At 51.2% G+C, this 21,312-nt stretch overlaps 1 protein-coding gene across 6 annotated transcripts in view; it reads left to right on the forward strand.

Moving 5' to 3' along the window:
* The window catches only part of AACS (acetoacetyl-CoA synthetase), an 82,016-nt gene that overhangs the window by 18,443 nt on the left and 42,261 nt on the right, over positions 1 to 21,312 (forward strand). For all 6 annotated transcript variants that reach the window (XR_012420828.1, XM_045366345.2, XM_015430724.3 and 3 more), the window contains exons 4-5: positions 4,847 to 4,960; positions 10,847 to 10,944. Coding sequence is in view for 5 of the 6 variants with exons in the window: in XM_045366345.2 (XP_045222280.2) it covers positions 4,847 to 4,960; positions 10,847 to 10,944 (212 nt within the window). In the remaining variant the exon portion in view is untranslated. The remainder of the gene's footprint in view (positions 1 to 4,846; positions 4,961 to 10,846; positions 10,945 to 21,312) is intronic.

Consider the following 21,312-nt stretch of genomic DNA (forward strand, 5'->3'; position numbering starts at 1 on the left):
CATGCATTAGCCCATCCGTGTTGAGATTGTTAGAACAGCTGCCTGCGCAGCACATTTTGCTTTTGAAGAGTAGCTATCAGCTTACCAAGTGTTTTCACACGATAGAAAGTTTTCTGGGCTGGGAATGTGGGAGAGGTAACGAAAAGGCTACCCCAGGGGAGCAAAGAAAGGATAAAGGGCAAATGCCTACAACTCTAGGCAAATAGGCAAAAAAAAAAAAAAAAAAAAAAAGAGTCTTTTTTTTTTTTTTTGAGATGGAGTTTCACTCTTGTTGCCCAGGCTGAAGTGCAATGGTGTCATCTTGGCTCACTGCAGCCTCCGCCTCCTGGGTTCAAGATATTCTTCTGCCTCAGCCTCCCAGGTAGCAGGAATTATAGGCACATGCCACCATGCCCAGCTCATTTTTGTATTTTTAGTAGAGAAGGGTTCCACCATATTGGCCAGGCTTGTCTTGAACTCCTGACCTCAAGTGCTCTTCCCGCCTCCCAAAGTGCTGAGATTACAGGCATGAGCTATTGCGCCCAGCCTGATTTTTTTGTTTTGTTTTGTTTTGTTTTTGAGGCAGGATCTTGATCTGTTGCCCAGACTGAAGTGCAGTGGTGCAGTCACGACTCACTGCAGCCTTGACCTCCTGGGCTCAAGCAGTTCCTCCCCATGTTGTCTAGGCTAGTCTCGAACTCCTGGGCTCAAGTGATCCTCCCATCTCAGCCTCCCAAAGTGCTGGGATTACAGGTGTGAGCTATAATACCTGGCTGGAAAAAGCCAGATTTATGCCAAAGGGAAATTAGGATGTTTATTCACTTTCTAAAAGAGATAATTCGCCAGCGCGGTGGCTCATGCCTGTAATCCCAGCACTTTGGGAGCCCGAGGCGGGCGGATCACAAGGTCAGGAGTTCGAGACCAGCCTGGCCAACATGGTAAAAACCCGTCTGTACTAAAAATACAAAAATTAGCTTGGTGTGGTGGTGCATGCCTGTAATCCCAGCTACTTAGGAGGCTGAGGCAGGAGAATCACTTGAACCTGAGAGGTGGAGGTTGCAGTGAGCTGAGATAGTGCCACTGCATTCCAGCCTGGGCGACAGAGTGAGACTCTGTCTCAAAAAAAAAAAACAACAAAAAAAACCCACACACACAAAGAGATAATTCATGTTATAGAATTGAAAAGCGATGATCAGTCAGGAGCAAAATATTTGCATTAAGGGTGATGGTCAAAAGATTAACTTCTATACTGTAGAAATTGTCTTCAGATCATTTTCCTGTACCTTCACAACACTGAGTCTTACTTGTATTAGTTATCTTCCCGTGTCGAAGGTTACCTGAAAGCCATAGCTTAGAACAGACATTCCTTACCTCCCGGTTTCTGTGGGTTACAAATCCTGCAGTGGCTTAGCTGGGTGATCACTCATCAAGTTGCAGTGAGGATGTTGGCAGGTGCTCCAGCCATCTGAAGGCTCGACTGAGGCTAGAGGAACCACGTCCGAGATGATGTGCTCACATGGCTGTTGGTGGGAGGCCTCGTTCCTCCTCGTGTGGGCCTCTCCAGAGGCTGCCTCAGTGACCTCACAGCATGGCAGCTGGCATCTCCCAGAGTGAGCCAGATGGGAACTGCAGTCTCTTATGACCACAGCTCAGAAGTCACTGTCATTTCCACAGTAACCCATCGATTCCCCAGGTCAGGTGTGAATACCAGCGGGCAGGGGTCCCTGGGGGGCCATCGTGGAGGCTGGCTACACACTGTCCCTTCCTATTTGTACAGTCCGTTGGGCAAAAATTGGTATCTTCCTGTTTTAACATATATTTCTTTGATAACTAGGGTCATCGATCATTTTATTTATTTTTTTCTGCAGTATCAAAGTTTTTGACAGTGAGCTTGTGTCACTTTTAATCTTCTAAAAAATTATTCTACTGAGCAATAAAAATAAGTTTTTTTTTTTTTTTTTGAGACAGAGTCTTACTCTGTTGCTGAGGCTGGAGTGCAGTGGCACTGTGTTGGCTCACTGCAACCTCCGTCTGCTGGGTTCAAGCAATTCTCCTGCTTCAGCCTCCTGAAGTGGATTACAGGCATCCACTACCACGGCCAGCTAATTTTTATATTTTTAGTAGAGATGGGGTTTTACCATGTTGGCCAGGCTGGTCTTGAACTCCTGACCTCAGGTGATTCCCCCGCCTCAGCCTCCCAAAGTGCTGGGATTACAGGCGTGAGCTACTGTGCCCGGCCTAGAAGTAAATTACTGATGCATGCAATAACTTAAGTGAATTTTAGTGGCATTGCACCAAATGAAAAATGCCAATCTTAGAAGATCACCTTGTGGCTGGGTGTGGTGGCTCACGCCTATAATCCCAGCACATTGGGAGTTCGAGGTGGGTGGATCATCTGAGGTCAGGAGTTTGAGATAAGCCTGACCAACATGGTGAAAGCCCGTCTCTATTAAAAATACAAAAATTAGGTGCAGGTGCCTGTAATCCCAGCTACCTGGGAAGCTGAGGCAGGAGAATTACTTGAACCTGGGAGGCAGAGGTTGCAGTGAGCCGAGATCACACCATTGCATGCCAGCCTGGGCGACAGAGCGAGACTCCGTCTCAAAAAAAAAAAAAAAGGATAATTTTCTGTATTTCTTTTTTTTTTTTTTTTTTTTTTGAGACGGAGTCTCGCTCTGTCGCCCAGGCTGGAGTGCAGTGGCGCCATCTCGGCTCACTGCAAGCTCCGCCTCCCGGGTTCACGCCATTCTCCTGCCTCAGCCTCCCGGTTACCTGGGACTACAGGTGCCCACCACCAAGCCTGGCTAATTTTTTGTATTTTTTAGTAGAGACGGGGTTTCACGGTGTTAGCCAGGATGGTCTCGATCTCCTGACCTCGTGATCCACCCACCTCGGCCTCCCAGAGTGCTGGGATTACAGGCATGAGCCACCGCGCCCGGCCCACTTTCTGTATTTCATGTAACATTTCTCCCTCCCTTCCTTCCCTCCTTTCCTTTCTTTCTTTTTGATAGGGTCTCACTCTGTTGCTCAGGCTGGAGTGCAGTGGTATGAACATAGATCACTGCAGCCTTAAAACTTCTGGGCTCAAGTGATCCTCCTATCTCAACCTCCCAAGTAGCTAGGGCTACAGGTGTACACCACCACGCCTGGCTGGTTTTAATTTTTTTGTTTTTTCCAAGACAGGGTCTTACTCTGTCACCCAGGCTGGAGTGCAGTGGTATGATCTCAGCTCATGGCAGCCTCAACCTCCTGAGCTCAGGTGGTCCTCCCACTTCAGTACCCCGAGTAGCTAGGACTACAGGTGCGCACCACCATGTTCGGCTAATGTTTTAAAAACATTTTTTGTAGAGACAAGGTTTTACTATGTTGCCCAGGTTGGTCTCGAACTCCTGAACTCAAGCAACCTGCCCACCTTGGCTTCCCAAAGTGCTGGCATTACAGGCATTCGCCACCCTGCCTAGCCTTAGTTTTAACATTTTTTGTAGAGTCTGTCTTACCCAGGCTGGTCTTGAACTCCTAACCTCACGTGATCTTCCTGCCTTAACCTTTCAGAGAGCAGGGATGATAGACATGAGCCCCTTCTGTCAGCCTATATAACGTTCTTGAAATGATAGAATTATAGAGCTAGAGAATATGTAAGTGATTGCCCGGGGTGAGGGTGGTGTAGGGGTCAGGGATGACTATACAGGGGCAACAGGAGGGAAGGGCTTGGGGTGGTGGAAGTGTCCTATGTCTCAGTTGTGGTGGTTGCAGGAAATTCTGTAAGGTGACAAAGAACCTCGCACATACATTTTGCATCCGTGTCTATTTCCTGGAACCACACACATGCACATTGCATCCACATCTGTTTCGTGAAACCACACGCATGCACATTGCATCCACATCTATTTCATGGAACCATGCACATGTACGCTGCATCCACGTCTATTTTGTGGAACCATGCACATGTATGTTGCATCCACGTCTGTTTCCTGGAAACACACATGCACATTGCATCCACATGTGTTTTGTGAAACCACACACATGCATGTTACATCCACGTCTGTTTTGTGGAACCACACACATGCACGTTGCATCCACGTCTGTTTTGTGGAACCACACACATACACATTGTATCCACGTCCGTTTCGTGGAACCACACGCATGTTGCATCCATTTCTGTTTCCTGTCTTTGCTGTTGTACTCTAACTGTGGAGGATATAACCACTGGGGAAGCTGGGTGAGGGTTCATGGGACCTCTCTGTACTTTCTTTGAAACTTCGTGTGAATCTGTAATTATTAAAAAAAAACCCTACAATTATAATCAAAAGATTCTTCAGTTAATAAAAGCATTCCCAGTAGAAAATCTTATTTATTTATTTATTTAGAGACAGGTTCTTGCATTGTCGCCCAGGCTGGAGGTCAGCGGTGTGATCATGGCTCACGTGATCCTTCACCTCAGCCTCCTGAGTAGCTGGGACTACAGACGCGTGCCACCATGCCTGGCTCATTTTTACATTTTCGGTAGAGATGGAGGTCGTCTCACTCTGTTGTCAGGGCTGGTCTTGAACTCCCCGGCTCAGGCAATCCTCCCACCTCAGCCTCCCAAAGTGCTGGGATCATAGGCATGAGCCCCTGCACCCAGCCCAATAGAGAATCTTTGTGCAGCGCATGGTGGTAGTGTATTTACTCGGCTGGCTCTCACACAGCCTTTCTTCTGCATGAAGTTAAGTTGACCTGTATCTTGCTTGTGTTCCCTGTGTCTGTTTTCCCTGGGTGTGGATTAATAAACTGCATTGAAACAGGTGGGATTTTTCATTCAGTGTCTGGCTTGCAACTTTTCTTTTTGCGGTGGTCTGTGTTCAATTTACTCTTTTTCTCTTCCCAGGGGAAGGCAAAGAGGAAATTGTGAAGGTGACTTTTGAAGAGCTGAGGCAAGAAGTGGCTTTGTTTGCAGCAGCAATGAGGAAAATGGGTGTGAAGAAAGGAGATCGGGTCGTTGGTAAGTATTTTGGGTGCTGGTGATGGTTTGAGAGAGGAGACCAAGCTAGAATGGGTGGTGTGAAGGTCAAGACAACTTTTGAGTGAGGTGGAGTCATGTCGTATTACGTGGAACCTTGTGGGACTTGGACTCTAAATGCGAGGCAAAAAAAGAGATGAAGGAAAATTGCTGAAAGAATATGCTGCTCTGCGAAGTCAGGAATTTGCTTTGCTTTGTTCCCTGCTTTGTCCCAGAGCCTGAAACAATTCCAGGAACATCAAGGGAGTGCATTCAATATGGGCTTGCTGGAGGAATGAAGGTGCATTTAGGAGTTAGCCCTGCAGTGGGGCAGGGCAGGAAAGGGCAGTCCGGGCAGCAGAAATGGCCTGTGAAAGGCCTGGAGGCAGTGAACAGGAGGTGTCTACATGAGCTCTGTGGGGTGGAACATCGAGGGCAGGAGGTGGGGCAGGTGCCAAAGATCCCAAAGGCCTCGTCCACCTTCTTCTGCTCTGCCTAGAGTTTCCTGAGGTGCTGGTCCGTTCTGACTGCCCTTCCTGCCTTGAGCCATAAAGCAGGGGAAGTAGGACGGAAAAGCAGGCCCCATTTGGGGATTGTTCTAGAAGGAGCAGGGGCTGGAATCTGTAGACCTTGAGGTGTGGCTTGTCCTCCTGCTCTGGGCCGGGGCCCTCCTTTTTTCCCTGGGATAGCAACTGAGGATTTCCCACTGAGAACTACTTAGGTATTTTTCTTTTCTTTTTTTTTTTTTTCTGAAATGGAGTCTCGCTCTGTTGCCCAGGCTGGAGTGCAGTGGCGTGATCTCGGCTCACTGCAACCTCCGCCTCCTGGGTTCATGCCATTCTCCTGCCTCAGCCTCCTGAGTAGCTGGGATTACAGGCGCCCGCCACCATGCCCGGCTAATTTTTTTTTTTTTTGGTATTTTTAGTAGAGATGGGATTTCACTGTGTTAGCCAGGATGGGCTCGATCTCCTGACCTTGTGATCCGCCTGCCGGCCTCCCAGAGTGCTGCGATTACAGGCGTGAGCCACCACGCCCAGCCCTACTTAGGTATTTTTCTTACAATTTTCCTTTCACCTTGACTTCTGGAAAAAATGTAAAGGCCTGTGCATGGACCCGTTCTTTACCCCAAGCAACTTGTTAGTTAATTGAGATGCAGGTAGGTGTGTACATGGGGATGAGCAGGTGTAGACAAAGGAGATTTATCTTCCAGTGCAGCCCTGGTGGTCAGGGCTCCCAACCTCCCTCCCTTTCCCCTCCGTATCATGGGACAAGGACCACAGGAGTTGGGTGGCAGGAAAAGCCACTGGGGAGGGGCTTGGGCTTTGGAGCCTTGGTGTTTGGCATGGGGGTGCCTCTCCCGAGGGAACTTACTGCAGATTGCTGTTCAGCTTGTTTGCAAAGAGGCAGAAGGAGCTGGGCAGCCTTGTCGTCTATAAGTGCAGTAAGCGACTGGACCAAGAATCCTGTGCACCAGGCCCCACTACCCTGCCCCGCCTCCCCCTTGAGTAACAGGGCTGGGCATGGAGTTAGTGCTTAGCCTTTGGTAGCTGACTAGAAAGGAATCCAGTGATGGGCATGCCGGCTGCCTCCTGTCTCAGCCCTCGGCGGCCTGTTCTCCTTTGGCCTATCCTCAGGGTTCACCCTGGTTCGTCGGGATTGCCGCTCACACGTTACCTCCTCAGAGGCCGTTCCTGGTTAGCTTTCGAAAAATGCATCCCACTCTTCCTGCACCTGCTTTCATCGTAGTCCTCATGGCTGACCTGAAACTGCAGGGATCTTGGTGTGTTTGTGCGCATGTGTCCTCGGTGCTAGAGGGCAGGGGCTCTGTTTTCTCCTCACTGCTGTATCTTACTTCATAGAGAGTGCCTGGCACCCAGCAGCATCTAAGAAGTGTTTATTGAATGAATGACTATGGGTATTGGGCTGATCATCAGAGCAGGCTTGTTTTTTTTGTTCTTTTTAAGACAGGGTCTCACTCTGTTGCCCAGGCTGGACTGCAGTGGCATGATCATGGTTCACTGCAGCCTTGAACTCCTGGGCTCAAGGGATCCTCCCACCTCAGCCTCCTGCGTAGCTGGGACTACAGGTACATGCCACCGTGCCTGGCTAATTTTTGTATTTGTCGTAGAGACAGGGTCTCACTATGTTGTCCAGGCTGGTCTCAAACTTCTGGGCTCAAGAGATCCTCCTGCCTTGGCCTCCTAAAGTGTTGGGATTACAGGTGTGAGCCGCTGTGTCTAGTCACAGAGCAGGCATTTTTGAGGCTGAAACCTCACTTTTTGGGTTCTTCTTGGTCTGATTTAATCTGTACACTTTTTTTTTTTTTTTTTTTGAGACTGAGTCTGGCTCTGTCGCCCAGGCTGGAGTGCAGTGGCCGGATCTCAGCTCACTGCAAGCTCCGCCTCCCGGGTTTACGCCATTCTCCTGCCTCAGCCTCCCGAGTAGCTGGGACCACAGGCGCCCGCCACTTCGCCCGGCTAGTTTTTTGTATTTTTTAGTAGAGATGGGGTTTCACCGTGTTAGCCAGGATGGTCTTGATCTCCTGACCTCGTGATCTGCCCGTCTCGGCCTCCCAAAGTGCTGGGATTACAGGCTTGAGCCACCGCGCCCGGCCATCTGTACACTTTTTTTTTTTTTTTTTTTTTTTTGAGACGGAGTCTCGCTCTGTCGCCCAGGCTGGAGTGCAGTGGCCGGATCTCAGCTCACTGCAAGCTCCGCCTCCCGGGTTCACGCCATTCTCCGGCCTCAGCCTCCCGAGTAGCTGGGACTACAGGCGCCCGCCACCTCGCCCGGCTAGTTTTTTGTATTTCTTAGTAGAGACGGGGTTTCACCGTGTTAGCCAGGATGGTCTCGATCTCCTGACCTCGTGATCCGCCCGTCTTGGCCTCCCAAAGTGCTGGGATTACAGGCTTGAGCCACCGCGCCCGGCCGATCTGTACACTTTTAAGGTCTTGCAAAGGAATGCAAAATGTTCTAACTCCAGTTTTTTTTTTTTTTTCCTTCCAATTCTCATTTAAAAAAAATTTTCTTTTGGGCCGGGCGCGGTGGCTCAAGCCTGTAATCCCAGCACTTTGGGAGGCCGAGACGGGTGGATCACGAGGTCAGGAGATCGAGACCATCCTGGCTAACACGGTGAAACCCCGTCTCTACTAAAAAAAATACAAAAAAAACTAGCCAGGCGAGGTGGCGGGCGCCTGTAGTCCCAGCTACTCGGGAGGCTGAGGCAGGAGAATGGCGTGAACCCGGGAGGCGGAGCTTGCAGTGAGCTGAGATCTGGCCACTGCACTCCAGCCTGGGCTACAGAGCAAGACTCCGTCTCAAAAAAAAAAAAAAAAAATCTTTTGAAGCAAACATTTCTGAGTGAAGGAGAGACAGAACAGGTTATATTGGGGACAGTCAGGGTTCCTCTGGGCTGTGCTTTCTTTGAGGAGACACCTGGCCCCGACGCCCTGGACTCTTCAGAGTTGAGCTGATCCCTTGTGCCCCAGCCGTTTCGTGGGTCTCAGTTGGATACCAGTTTGACCTGATCACAGTTACTAGGATTTGGGACTTTGAGTTTCCCAGAAAACACTAGAAAATGATTCTGCGGATTAAATGGGGTTGGATGCTTTAGAGTCTTGGAAAGATGGAGTTAAAGCTGTGCGTAGCTCCGTTTTCCTTTGTCTGTGAAGTGGTCCCCAGGGTTGGTGTCTGATGTGCCATGGGAGAAGGGCCAGCTCCTCCTCACTTGTCAGTCACACGGAGTCAGCTGGTTAAGCAGCCTCCCCTGGGCACCGAGTCCTGCCCTGCCCCTGGGGGTGACAGTGTTGAGATGCTTCAGTTTACACTCACAGCCAAGTCTCATCTTTGTGGCAAACTCAGTAAATGCCATCCATCTGCCAGATGTGCATGGAACCCCATGGTGGTGTGACCCCTGCCCCTTGGATGCTTATGGCCCAGCAGGGGATACCAGTGAATATTTCTGTTTGTGTGAATCTGGACAAACAGAAATACCCACTGCAGGGGGGAGAAGCGGGGACAAAGGGAGCCAGCCGACCAGGGACCCCTGGGGGCGCACCTGGGCAGCTGCACTTTGCTCTGATGAGGCCTTGGCCATGGCCCTTTGTCTCGCGACTGCCTTCTGCCTGACTATACAGGTCCTTTCCTCTGGAATGTGTAGAGTGATCTGGTTAATTGATCATCGTTTCTGTGGCCATGAGGATTCCCTGCCTCTGTTGTCATGAAAGCCGACCAGCTAGGAGGTGGAGGGCCTGAGGACCTCTGCCCTCTATGGGCTTGAATATGGCTCTTGACAGTACTGCTTGTGTTCTTCATTCCCTCTCCTCTCTATCCATCCAACCAACGATCCACCAGTCCACCTGTCTGTGCAGCCATCCATCAACCCATCCATCTGCCCATGCATCTAAGATCATCCTTCTCTCCACCTACCCATCCATCCATCATCCATCCATGTATCCATCCATTCATCTGTCCTCCACCTATCATCTACCCATTCATCCATCTGTCTCCCATTTGTCATCCCTCCTCCATCATTTATCTAACCATCCGTCTATCCATCCATCTATCCGTCTATACATTCTTCTCTCCGTCTACCCATTTACCCATTATCCATCTATCCATCCATATATCTATCCTCCACTCGTCATCTATCCATTCATCTACCCATCCTCCATTCATCATCCCTCATACATCATCCATCCAACTATCCATCCATCCGTCTATACATTCTTCTCTCCACCTACCCATCCATCCATCATCCATCTATCCATCCACTCATCTCTCCACCCATTATCTACCCATTCATCCATCCATCTTCCATTTATCATCCATCACTTATCCATCCATCCAACTATCCATCCGTCCATCCATCCAACTGTCTATACATTCTTCTCTCTACCTACCCATTCACCTATCATCCATCTCTCCATCCACTCATCTATCCTCCACCCATTATCTACCCATTCATCCATTCATCTTCCATTCATCATCCCTCATACATCATCCATCCAACTATCCAACTGTCTATACATTCTTCTCTCTACGTACCCATTCACCCATCATCCATCTGTCCATCCATTTATCTGTTCTCCATCTGTCATCCGTCCATTCATTCATCCATCCATCCTCCATTCATCATCCATCATCCATCCATCCATCCATCCTTTCTTCTTTCCATCCATCCATTCATCTGTCCATCCATCCATCTGCCAGCCAGCAAATATCTGAGGACCCTTGATGTGCAGGGCATGGTAAAAGGCATTTGGTAAAGCAAAGAACAAGACATGCAAAGTCCCAGCCCTCATGTGAGAACCAGATACTAAACAGCCAGTTACACAGGTGATTATTCATTTGCAGTTATGCTAAGTTTGGTGAAGGAGAAATACAGTGTGCTTCGAAGTTTACTAGTTGGGGGACCTGAGTTCACCAGGTTGGGGGCAAGACGGCCTTGGAGAAGGCTGGTCTGAGGAAGTTTCATTTGAGTGAAGAGCTGCAGGATGAGCGCACACTGAGTGGAGACTGCTGGTGTGCATGGGGGAGTGTTCAGATCAGACAGCTGTGCAAAGGCCCTGAGGCAGGAGGCGATTAGGACAACTGAGGAGTTGGAAGAAGGCTGCTGTGACCAGATCCCAGGGAGAGAGGGGGAGCAGAGGGAGGAGAGGCCGCAGGGTCACTGTCATCAGAGCATGGAGAATGGATTGCAGGGGGATGGTGGGGAGTGGACAGGCTGGCAGCAGGCGATTTAGCTGGGTGGGGATGGTGGTCAGGATCCTCAGGCAGTTCAAGGCCAGCCCCCTGTCCACTCTGACCCTGGCTCTCAGAGGAACCTTTTGGATGTCTGCTGCCTCCCATACCCTGAACCCAAGGCTTCTTCCTGTGTTTTCTCCACAGGTTATTTACCCAACAGTGAGCACGCTGTTGAGGCGATGCTGGCTGCCGCAAGCATTGGCGCCATCTGGAGCTCCACGTCCCCAGACTTCGGTGTGAATGTGAGTCAGGGTCTGTGGCAGAGGGGGCACCCCTTGCCCTGTGAGCTTCCTGGGTAGCGGCTGTAGGGGCTGAATTCCCAGGGGAGCCCGATAGCAGCGTGAGCCTGGCAGGAGGAGGACGCGTCACGGCGGCCTCTGTGGGGAACGAAGCCAGAAAGACTTGTGTCTCGGTCTTCCTTTCAAGCAGTCCTGACGTGCCCCGCCCCGGCCCCCGCCCCCCGCCATGCTCATGGAAGACCTGGGCAGGTGGCGTATGCAGCAGCCAGTGTTGTTAAGGGCTAGTGAGGTCTAGCCCTGTCTTCCTCACCTGGGACTTAGTGACCATGTGAGGTTTGCTAAGTCTGTGTCCTCTGAGGACAGTTTTTTAGATTTTTGTTCTCAAAGTCTTACTTGCAGAAGTTCCCTGGGACCTCCTTGTGTTGGTTTCTGCTGTTTCCGGCCCCTTCCTCTGGACCTGTGCCCGTGCTGTGTGGGTGTGCACTCTGGGAGGGCGGCCTCTCTGTCCCCAAACCGCCCCAGGGTGTGTCCAGCTGCCCAGAGTGGCCCAGGCAGGGCCGGAAGCATGTGCTGATCCCCACTGTCGCCCCCTGGCCTCTAAATCCCTCCATGGGACAAATGAAGTAGCCGCAGAGCGGGTCTTCCTGGGGCCCCTACTCCCCAGCCAGGGCCCTCTCCTGGCTGCAGAGCCTTGGACGTCAGGGACCTTCAGGAGCCATGAGACCCTGTTACAGGACATGCAGCGTCCGGGTCCCTGACCGCTTCTCCTGGTGCCAGCTGCCCCTGTTCCGGGCCAGGCCCTGTGCTGTGCGTCAGTCAGCAGCACCAGCCGCAAGTATGGCTGCTGGCCCTTTAGAGCCCAGTGCGTGGAGTTGGTGTCTGTGCTTGTCCACAGGGGAGGCTTTTGGGTGTGAGCTTAGAAATCATGTCCACTTAGAGGCTTGCTTTTTCAGTAAGATTTTGGAGGAGGAGTCTCCTTTCTCCACACCGTGGAAGGAGAGATCAGACACAGGCCTGGAGGAGTGAGACTGGCTGGCCATGCGTCAGGCTGCGGCACCTGCTGGGTTCAGGGAGGGCGTGGCCACCTTGTAGATCCGGACTTTGGCTGGATGGCCGTGCCCTGCCTTCTGGAACTTTCTGTGTTCTTTCCCAGGCCATCTCACCCAGGACCTCCCCAGGTCAGCAGGGACTGACCTGAGACAGAAACTCAACCTGTGGCCTTTCTTGTCCGCAGGGCCCTCTGTGGGGGCTGCCTGGGCTGCTGGGGCCAGTGGTGTCCTTGTGGGAGGGTCTGGAGGGGTGGGGTTCCTGGACACTCAGACCCCTCAGCCGACCTTGAGCCAGGCTGTCCAGGGCAGAGGGAAGGGCCCCAGGGCGAGACGACAGATGGCCGGGTGTGCTCAAAGCCGGGCAGGCTGGCCGCCTCTGCTCCACGCAGCTTCCTTGATCAGTGTCCTTGGGCAAGCGCCCTGGTGTCCCCAGAGGGTGAACGGCAGCAATGTTAGTGCAAGTGCGGAGAGCCCGTGCAGATGGCAGGGGCCACGTTTGTGTGGAGCTGGGGACAGGGTGTGACCCTCCAGGCCAGCCCAGTAAGTGTTAGCTACTATTAGCTAGTTGGGAGATGGGTGTGTTTTTAGTTCAATTATGACTGACGTTTTATAAATGGGTTGTAAGAGGCTGGGAGAGCCGTGTGTGGCAGGGGAGTGATCATGGCCTCGCAGGGCTGGAGTGTAGCCCCCTCTGCCTGGAGAGGTGATATCAGAGCTCCTGGAATGGTGCCTTTGGTGGTGTGTCTGAGGCCAGGGCGCGGAGGGAGGGAGAGCCTCTGACTCTGCATGGCTGCAGTGGCAGGGCTGGACCCCAGCCTGTCTCACGGCCTCATCCAGCCTTGCTGGGTCATTGTTCTGTGCATGTCACTCCCTGCAGACTCCAGTCCAGTAGGATCTGCCCATCCTGGCAGGACCCAGGAGGGATGCATGGCTCTGTAGCAAATGTGGTCTCTGGGACACTGCTTCCTGGCCGGGGTTGGTCCAGGATTTTCTGGAATCACAGCCTCCCCGAGCCGCCTCTGGAGTGGGAAGTGCTGGCCGAGCTGCTGGGCGCACTAGATGGCAGCATGGCTCTGCTCGCCCCATGGGTCCCGCAGCTTCTGGGAAAAGAATAGTCCCAGGCGTCGTGGCTATGTCTCAGGTTAGAAAACAGGGCCACCCGCCCTCCTGCTGAGATGCTTCTCTCTGTCCCTCATTTTGCTAGTGTCCAAGGTATAGACTCCATCCTGCCGGAGATGGGGGTGTGTGTGACATGCGTTACTCGCACTCGAACTGAGATCTAGCTGGTTGGCAGGGAGTCTGTCGGCATTTGGCGACTTCATGGCAGGCATTATTGGGCAGCACTCCTGGCCGCATGCACCCAGCGTGGGAGGCCCTGCGTGGATGCCATGTGGCACAGCGCTTGGTCCCACAGACACCTGGACACCCGCTGTCGGAGCTGAGTAAGGACCTGGCACAGGTCGATCGTGCCAAAGCCTCTGCTCACTCTCTGTTTACTATCCTTGTTCAGGGGCTAAAACTAACAGGAATGAATTCCTGGAGTTGCTGACGAGGTGGGGCTGGAACTGAGCCGAGGCTGATGGGTTCTGGGCTCGTGGACAGTTCCCTGCATCGGTTTACTTAAAAAGGAGGTCCCATTTTTAATTTCCAGCATCACCATGTTAAACTTCAGACGGTGCCCCATTTTCAGTAAGGGGCGCTCTTCAGAAACTACAATGAAACGTGAATGTCTTCCCTTTGGAATCATGTTTTCTCTTGCTTTGAAATTATGTTTCTTTGAATCTCAGAGAATATTGTAAAGGGAAATTGCCACTCTCCTACAAATCCTGTATTGACTTCTGGTCTCTGTTGCTGGAGTCGCACCACTGGACTCGTGGGTTCACGCGCCTGTCCGCTGAGAGCTCCTCGGCTGGCTGTGGTCTGCTGCAGAGCCACAGACTGCAGTGGGCTGTCCAGGGAGTCCTGGGGCATCATCTTTCCTCGATGACATTGGGGGAACGCATTTCTGGCCTCCGTCACTCCCTGTGCTTTATTTCCACCCATTCCGGGCTCTCTCCCACCACTGCCCACCTCCCTCTGCCCGCTCTCTGCTGGCTGCCTGGGCATCTCAGTTTGCCTTATTAATGCTTTTGGGCTCAGAGGGCATTGCCAGGTTGGAGAAGTGCTCTGTTCTCAGCGTTCCCAACCTTTCCCGCCCCAGCAAGATCTCTAGATCCTGAGTCTTCTGATGGCTTTGGGTTTTTTGTTTCACTGTTTACCTTTGAGCCTTTGCCATTTTCAGAGATGTCAGGGAAGGCCACCCTCTGATCCCCGCACACCAGAGAGCCCAGCCTGTAGCCTGCAGGCCTTGTCCTCCTGAAGTGCCATCAGGTGGCCGTGTGTGTGTGTGTGTGTGTGTGTGTGTGTATGTGTGTAAATAGGACAGTCATTCTCGCTCGCTCTGGATGGCTGTCAGCGTGATTCAACACCGGCTGTTGGTTTCAATGCTTGATGGGTTGCTAAGCACCGTATTCGGGTCAGGCACATGTTCATAGGTGTGTTTGTTTTGTTGCAACATGAAAGCCATCCTTAAACAGCTCTCCTGGGCCAGGACAGGCTGACAGCTGGTTTTGGATGCTCAAGATCTTGACCCCTGCTGGTCCAGCCAGGAAAACTTCAGCTGTGTCAGAGGACACAGCCTCAGGGAGGCTGTGATTCCTGAGTCATTTCACGGGGCTGGGGGCCAGACCTCTGATTCGGAAACACTTGTCTTTGTAGCCTGATCACTGTCACTGTGCCTGGGGTCCTATGGCATTTGAGCCCCAGATCACTGGCAGGCTCAGTCCTTTCACCCTGAGATCCTGGTTGCCCTGTACTGGGCTAGTTCTCTGAGATCCCAGCTTCCTTGTGGAAATGTTCTGCTGCCCTCCGGGGCTCTCCCAGGCTGGCTCCCTCTGTTTCTTTCCTGGCCTCGGGCTTCCTGGCTGGTCTTCCTCTGGGCCCCACTCCACCTGCTCCTGGGTGTTGATCTCTGTGTCCTCTATTCAGAACAGCCTCTTCTTCCTCCCGCCTACCCTGTGGGACCTGCTTATTCTTTTTTTTTTTTTTTTTTTTTTTTTTTTGAGACGGAGTCTCACTCTTTCGCCCAGGCTGGAGTGCAGGGGCGTGATCTCAGCTCACTGCAAGCTCTGCCTCCCGGATCCACGCCATTCTCCTGCCTCAGCTTCCTGAGCAGCTGGGACTACAGGCGCCCGCCACCAGGCCTGGCTAAATTTTTGTATTTTTAGTAGAGATGAGGTTTCACTGTGTTAGCCAGGATGGTCTAGATCTCCTGACCTCGTGATCCACCTGCCCGTCCTCCCCAAGTGCTGGGATTACAGGCGTGAGCCACCACGCCCGGCCTTATTGCCCCTCTCCTAAGGCTGTGAAGGGCAGTGAGTGCCTCTAATAAGCTCAAACTGGGGCCTGGCACATAGTAAGCATTCAGTAAATGCTCAATATGTTTTACTGGCAATCATTTATTCCCCACGAAACCAAGGATTCTCAGTCTATCTTAGAATCTTGGGCACAGAGAGGGCACCAGTGTAGATATGCCATTCGTGGATTGTGTGTTTGCTACAGCTAAGGTCTGGACAGGCCCCGTACCTGTGGGTGAGGGAGCTTGGGTGTCAGGGGTGTTGGGACTCACTTTGCATAAGGGGTGACGGGCTGGAGGGAGCCAGGTGCAGGGATGCCTTGTCCAGGGCCATGTGGCCAGGAAAGGGAGGAGTAAGGACCATGGACTTAGAGTAGGTTGAATGTGTTACCTTGATATTTGCATAGAGCTAGCCTCAGAAGTAAACAGAGGGACACCCAAGTCCCAGCAGGACATGAAAGAGTCTGAGAAATCGCTGTGCATGCACTTAGGTAAGTGGGTGTGGTATCTTTCCAGGAAGGGCAGGCACTTGCTCTCGGGGGATGCATCTGGGTACTGAGAATGGGGAAGAGGGGCTCACCTGGCTGGGGGTGAGCTTCTGTTTGGATGCCTTGTTCCAGTGCCAGTGCCCAGGTGCTGGTCTAGGGGGTGGAGGCTTCTCTCCCAGATGCTTCTGTCCCGGTCTCCTGCCCATTAGAGGTGGCTGGGGAGGAGGAAGGGGTAGCATTCTCAGTCCAGGAGGGCTTAGTGTCAGGAAGAGCCATTTCTGGACATTATCACTTGCCTTCTGGTGGTTTTGGGCAGGGTGTATGTTAGCATCAGGCCCAAGGAGGGCCAGCCCTGTGGCCTGTGGAGTAAATGCTGGTGGGACTGGGGTGCCACCTGCCTGCAGACTCGCCCGGGTGCTGCTGGGCTCCTGGGGGGCACCATTTTGGGGCTTTCTGCACCACCTCTGTGTAGCAGTTTAGAGTAGAAGAAGAAGAAGTAGGAAATAGTCTTTGTCCACCAAGAGTGTCACCGAGGATGGGGTACTGGGGGTACCCTTGAAATGGAGGAGGGAGGAGGTAGATGATGACCGAAAGCCTGATGTCCTGAGGCCAGGGGCCAAGTCCCTGTTAATTGCATGTCCCATGCACTTTTTTTAAACTGATGCTGAAGTTGGCCAATGTTTCACTTAAAAACAAATCAAAACAAAACAAAACAAAAAAAGGTGCATTGGGGCAGCTCCAAGGGCGTCTCTGTAATAACGTCACATTCATTCCCTTGCCGCCCACCTGCCCGCCTTGAGCTTTGCTGAAGGGCAGAGGAAGTGGCGAGAGTAGAGAGAGAGGCTTGACTCGATCTGCGCCTCCTCCTGTGCCTTCTGCGGTGGCCAACGTGTTCGGCTGGAGGAAGACCCCTCGTTCTTGTCATGACCATGCATCCTGAGAGCACTTGCAGCCTTCCGTCCTCCTGTCCAGTCGGCACTGGCGGGGGCTGCCAGAAGTTCTCAAGACTCAGAGAGCCCCAGATGAGCTCACAAGTCCCCAGGGGGAGCCCCATCTCAGTAATCCCCACCAAGCCAGGAGCCCGAGCTGTGCCCCACATCCTTTCACTCCCTTCCCTACCGTTGGCTGTTCTTGCCGCCTCTCCACTGTCCTCCGTCATATGTTTGATCGAGCGGTTCCTCGGTTCCTCCGTGACCCCGGCTAGGCACTGCCGTCGCTCACGCCTGCTGTCGCAGTAGCTTCAGACCAGTCTCGTTTCTGCTTCTCTCCACTATACACCTTTTTATCTTTTACTTTTCTTTCTTTTTTAACTTTAGTCACCTTTCTACTATCCAGTATACACCCTTCAACAAGTGGCTCTGAACCAGTGTTTGCTTCTGTCTCTCTCCCGGATTAAATATTCTTTAGAGGGCTGGGCCCGGTAGCTCACACCTGTAATCCCAGCACTTTGGGAGGCTGAGCCTGATAGGATCACTTGAGTTCAGGAGTTTGAGACCAGCCTGGGCAACATGGCGAGACTCCATCTCTACAAAAAACAAATAAATTAGCTGGGTGTGGTGACGCACAGCCTGATCCTGAGCCTGGGAGGTTGAGTCTGAGTGAGTTGTGATCTGTCTACTATACTCTAGCCAGGGTGACAGTCTCCAAAAAAAAAAAAAAAAAAAATCCTTTAGTGACTTTCTCATATTCTTTTGTTCTGTTTTTCTCATTACCTTTTTTTTTTTTTCTCCCTGAGACAGAGTCTCACTCTGTCACCCAGGCTGGAGTGCAGTGGCACGCTCTCAGCTCGCCGCAACCTCTGCCTCCCAGGTTCAAGTCATTCTCCTGCCTCTGCCTTCCAAGTAGCTGAGACTACAGGCATGCGCACCACACCTGGCCAATTTTTGTATTTTTAGTAGAGATGGGGTTTCACTATGTTGGCCAGGCTGGTCTTGAACTCCTGATCCTCAAGTGGATTCACCCGCCTTGGCTTTCCACGGCGCCTGGCCCTCATTACCTTTTCAAACTGTATTGCTGGGGTTTAACACCACTATTTATTTTGCTGGATTGAGTTAAATGTGGCCATCTTGCCTAACTTTGATTTGTTCTAGTGATTCTTCTGGAGATTTTCACAGATTTTGTATGCAACTGTTCCCGTTGTGTGCAGGGGGCAAACTATTTCTAGTTCTCACCCCGGGACGTAGGTGGGGTTGTTTGGCACAGGTACAGGTGGGCTAGGGGTGGGTGTCTTGCGTGTTCTTTTCTCACTGGACATCTCATCTTTTACCAAGTGCGATATGTGCCATCAGGTGTCTGCCAGATACCTATTGTCAGTGAGGAAGTTTCCTTCAGTTTCCAGCTGATTAAAGCATGGGTGGAAAGCACGTTGCCTTTTATCAGAAGCTTCCAAGATAATCCTGCGATTTCCCCCTCCATTAGCCTCTTGCTGTAGTCGATACCATTGGTCTGTAATCTCTCCCTCTTTTGTGTATTTCCTGTCTTTCTCTGCCTTCTGTAATGGCTTACGCAGAAGGGATGCTGTAGCTTACAGAGACGTGGTGCTCGCCTGCAGAGCTGCCCACCCTGGTGTCCCTGGAGGAGGTAGATCTTTGTCACTTCAGCTGTCGTGCTGCTTTTTGAATAAATTTTGGTAATTTATATTTTCTTGAGAAGTCATCCATTCTATCTGGGTTTCAAAATATATTAAATATTGTTTTCTGGCTCATGAATCTTTTCTGTAGTCAAGTGTGATTTCTAATTTTGAGAGGCCACATGCTTCAGTTTATTCATCTGCAATATGAGGGTGATGAGGGCACCCATGTCCAAGGTTAGTCTGAGCAGTAAATGAGCAAGTATCGGTCCAGCACTTAGGGCAGCACCTGACACACAGTAAGTGTTCTGCAAGCGGTAACTGGAAATGTTAGGTTTCCTTTTTTTTTTTTTTTTTTTGTTTGAGATGGAGTCCTGCTCTGTCATCTAAGCCAGAGTGCAGTTAGTGGTGTGATCTCAGCTCACTGCAACCTCTGCCTCCCAGGCTCAAGCAATTCTCCTGCCTCAGCCTCCCGAGTAGCTGGGATTATAGGCATGGGCCACCGTGTCCGGCTAATTTTTGTATTTTCAGTAGAGACAGAGTTTCTCAGTTTTGGTTAGGCTGGTCTCAAACTCCTGACCTCAAGTGATCTGCCTGCCTTGGCCTCCCAAAGTGCTGGGATTACAGGCAGGAGCCACTGCGCCCGGCCAAAATACTAGGTTTTTTCTTGATCTTGTGTTTCAAGAAGCTTACTTTTATTTTGTTTTAAGACAGGGTCTTTCTCTGTTGCCCAGGCTGGAGTACAGTGAATGTGAACATAGTTCACTGCAGCCTCGAACTCCTGGGCTCAAGCAGTCCTCCCACCTCAGCTTCCCACGTAGCTGGGATTACAGGTGCCCTGCTAATTTAATAAAAAAATTTTTTTGTAGCTGGCCAAGCTCGTCTCCCAAAGTGTTGGGATTACAGGCGTGAGCCACCGTGCCTACTAAGAGGCTTATGTTATTGGTTGTTTTGGAAAAATGATTTTTGATTTTGCTGATCGAGTCCATCATTAGTTTTTCCTATGGTTTTAATTTCTTCTCTCCTTTTCTTTCCCTGGCTACCTAATTTTGAGTGTAGTTTACTGAAAACATTGGAAATGGAAAACAATAACATTTGCAATTGTTTTCTTGTTGTGTTTCTGATAGATCGTATGTTCCGGGGAGTGGGAACCATGTCTGTCTGGTTCCCTGGCATGGTGCCTGGCACCTAGCACATGGAATAAATAAATGCTTTCTACTCCCTACGCTTCTCTGTTAATTCAGCTTCTAGTTTGGGAAACTGGACAGTGTTGAATAAACTCTCCATCCTAGAACTCTTTGCCCAGAGATTCTCAAATCTTATCCCACCTCAGGATCATCTGGACGGCTGGTGAGAAGAGATTGCTGGGCCCCCTGCAGAGTTTCCAGTTCATTAGGTCTGGGGCTCCAGGTGCGGCTGACGCTGGCTGCCCTGGGGACCAGCCTCCCTCCCTCAACACTCTGCCCCTTAGACTCCCGCAGAGTCAGCGCTTCTGCTTCCCTGCTTCCCTGCTAAGAGTCACGGGCCAGCTCTGAAAACAAATGCCCGCCGCTCCTGACCCGTTAATTAGTTATCCTAATGAGCATAATTAACTTAATAGTCCCACCATAGGTGGTGCTACCAGGCAGCCAGGGTGGATAGCCCTGTCCTGTGAAGTCCTTACTCAGAGGTTCTGGGGCCACTGTGTGTGCCCTGGGGGGCAGCCCCAGGTGTTGGTCTTGAACCGCTTGTATCAGGCTCATGTGTGAGGGAATAGCAGCCATCTGGGCGATGCCTACCCATGTTTGTGGATGGCAGTCTGTTAACACAGTGTAACCTGGAGGATGGCTAGGAGGGAAGTGAATAGAAGCCTTGTCTGAGAGTGCTTTAATCTGTTACTAACTAATAATCTGGACTAACACTCAGGGAGTATCAGTGAATGTTACGAGTTCCAGGAACAAGCCCATGCCTGCATGGGAGGAATCGCGTCTTTCAGGAAAGCAGTGCCGTTGGCTGGACTGCAGACGCCACGTGCAGTACAGACCGGAGACATGGGTGTGGCGATCCTGCCTTTGAAGATGGGGCTCGTTAACTAGTGTGTGCACATGTAGGCTTATGCCATTGGTTGGCATAAATGCACTGCTTGGAGGATTCAGGTTCCTCTTTAATTGAAGATTCCGAGAACAAAAATATGGGACCACTTTGCTTTGCTGTTGTTGCCTGTTTGGAAGATGAATCTTCTTTTGTATACACTAGTGGAGCTGTGCTAACAGGCTCTTTCTGTGAAGTGGGGAATCTTTTTGGTAGTGCAATACACACTCTATACTCTTCCTATTTCAGTATATGTCTGTAAATACTTCTGGTATTTCTTGATATTGATGCCTTCCTTGGCATGATGGTTGTTCTCAGATATAAGATGTGCTTTGATCAACTTTTTTTTTGAGATGGAGTCTCGCTTTGTTGCCCAGGCTGGAGTGCAGTGGCACTATCTCAGTTCACTGCAAACTCTGCCTCCCCGGGTTCAAGCGATTCTCCTGCCTTAGCCTCCTGAGTAGCTGGGACTACAGGCATGCACCACCATGCCTGGGTAATTTTTGTATTTTTAGTAGAGATGGGGTTTCACCATGTTGGTCAGGCTGGTCTCAAACTCCTGACCTCATGATCCGCCTGCCTTGGCCTCCCAAAGTGCTGGGATTACAGGCGTGAGCCACCGTGCCTGCCTTTTTTTTTTTTTTTTTTTTTAAAAACCAGAGTCTCACTCTGTTCCCAGGCTGGAGTGCAATGGCACAATCTCGGCTCACTGCAACCTCCGTCTCCTAGGTTCAAGCGATTCTCCTGCCTCAGCCTCCCAAGTGGCTGGGGCCACAGGCGTGTGCCACCATGCCTGGCTAA

This window comes from Macaca fascicularis, chromosome 11, assembly GCF_037993035.2.
Source record: "Macaca fascicularis isolate 582-1 chromosome 11, T2T-MFA8v1.1".
NCBI lineage: Eukaryota > Metazoa > Chordata > Mammalia > Primates > Cercopithecidae > Macaca > Macaca fascicularis.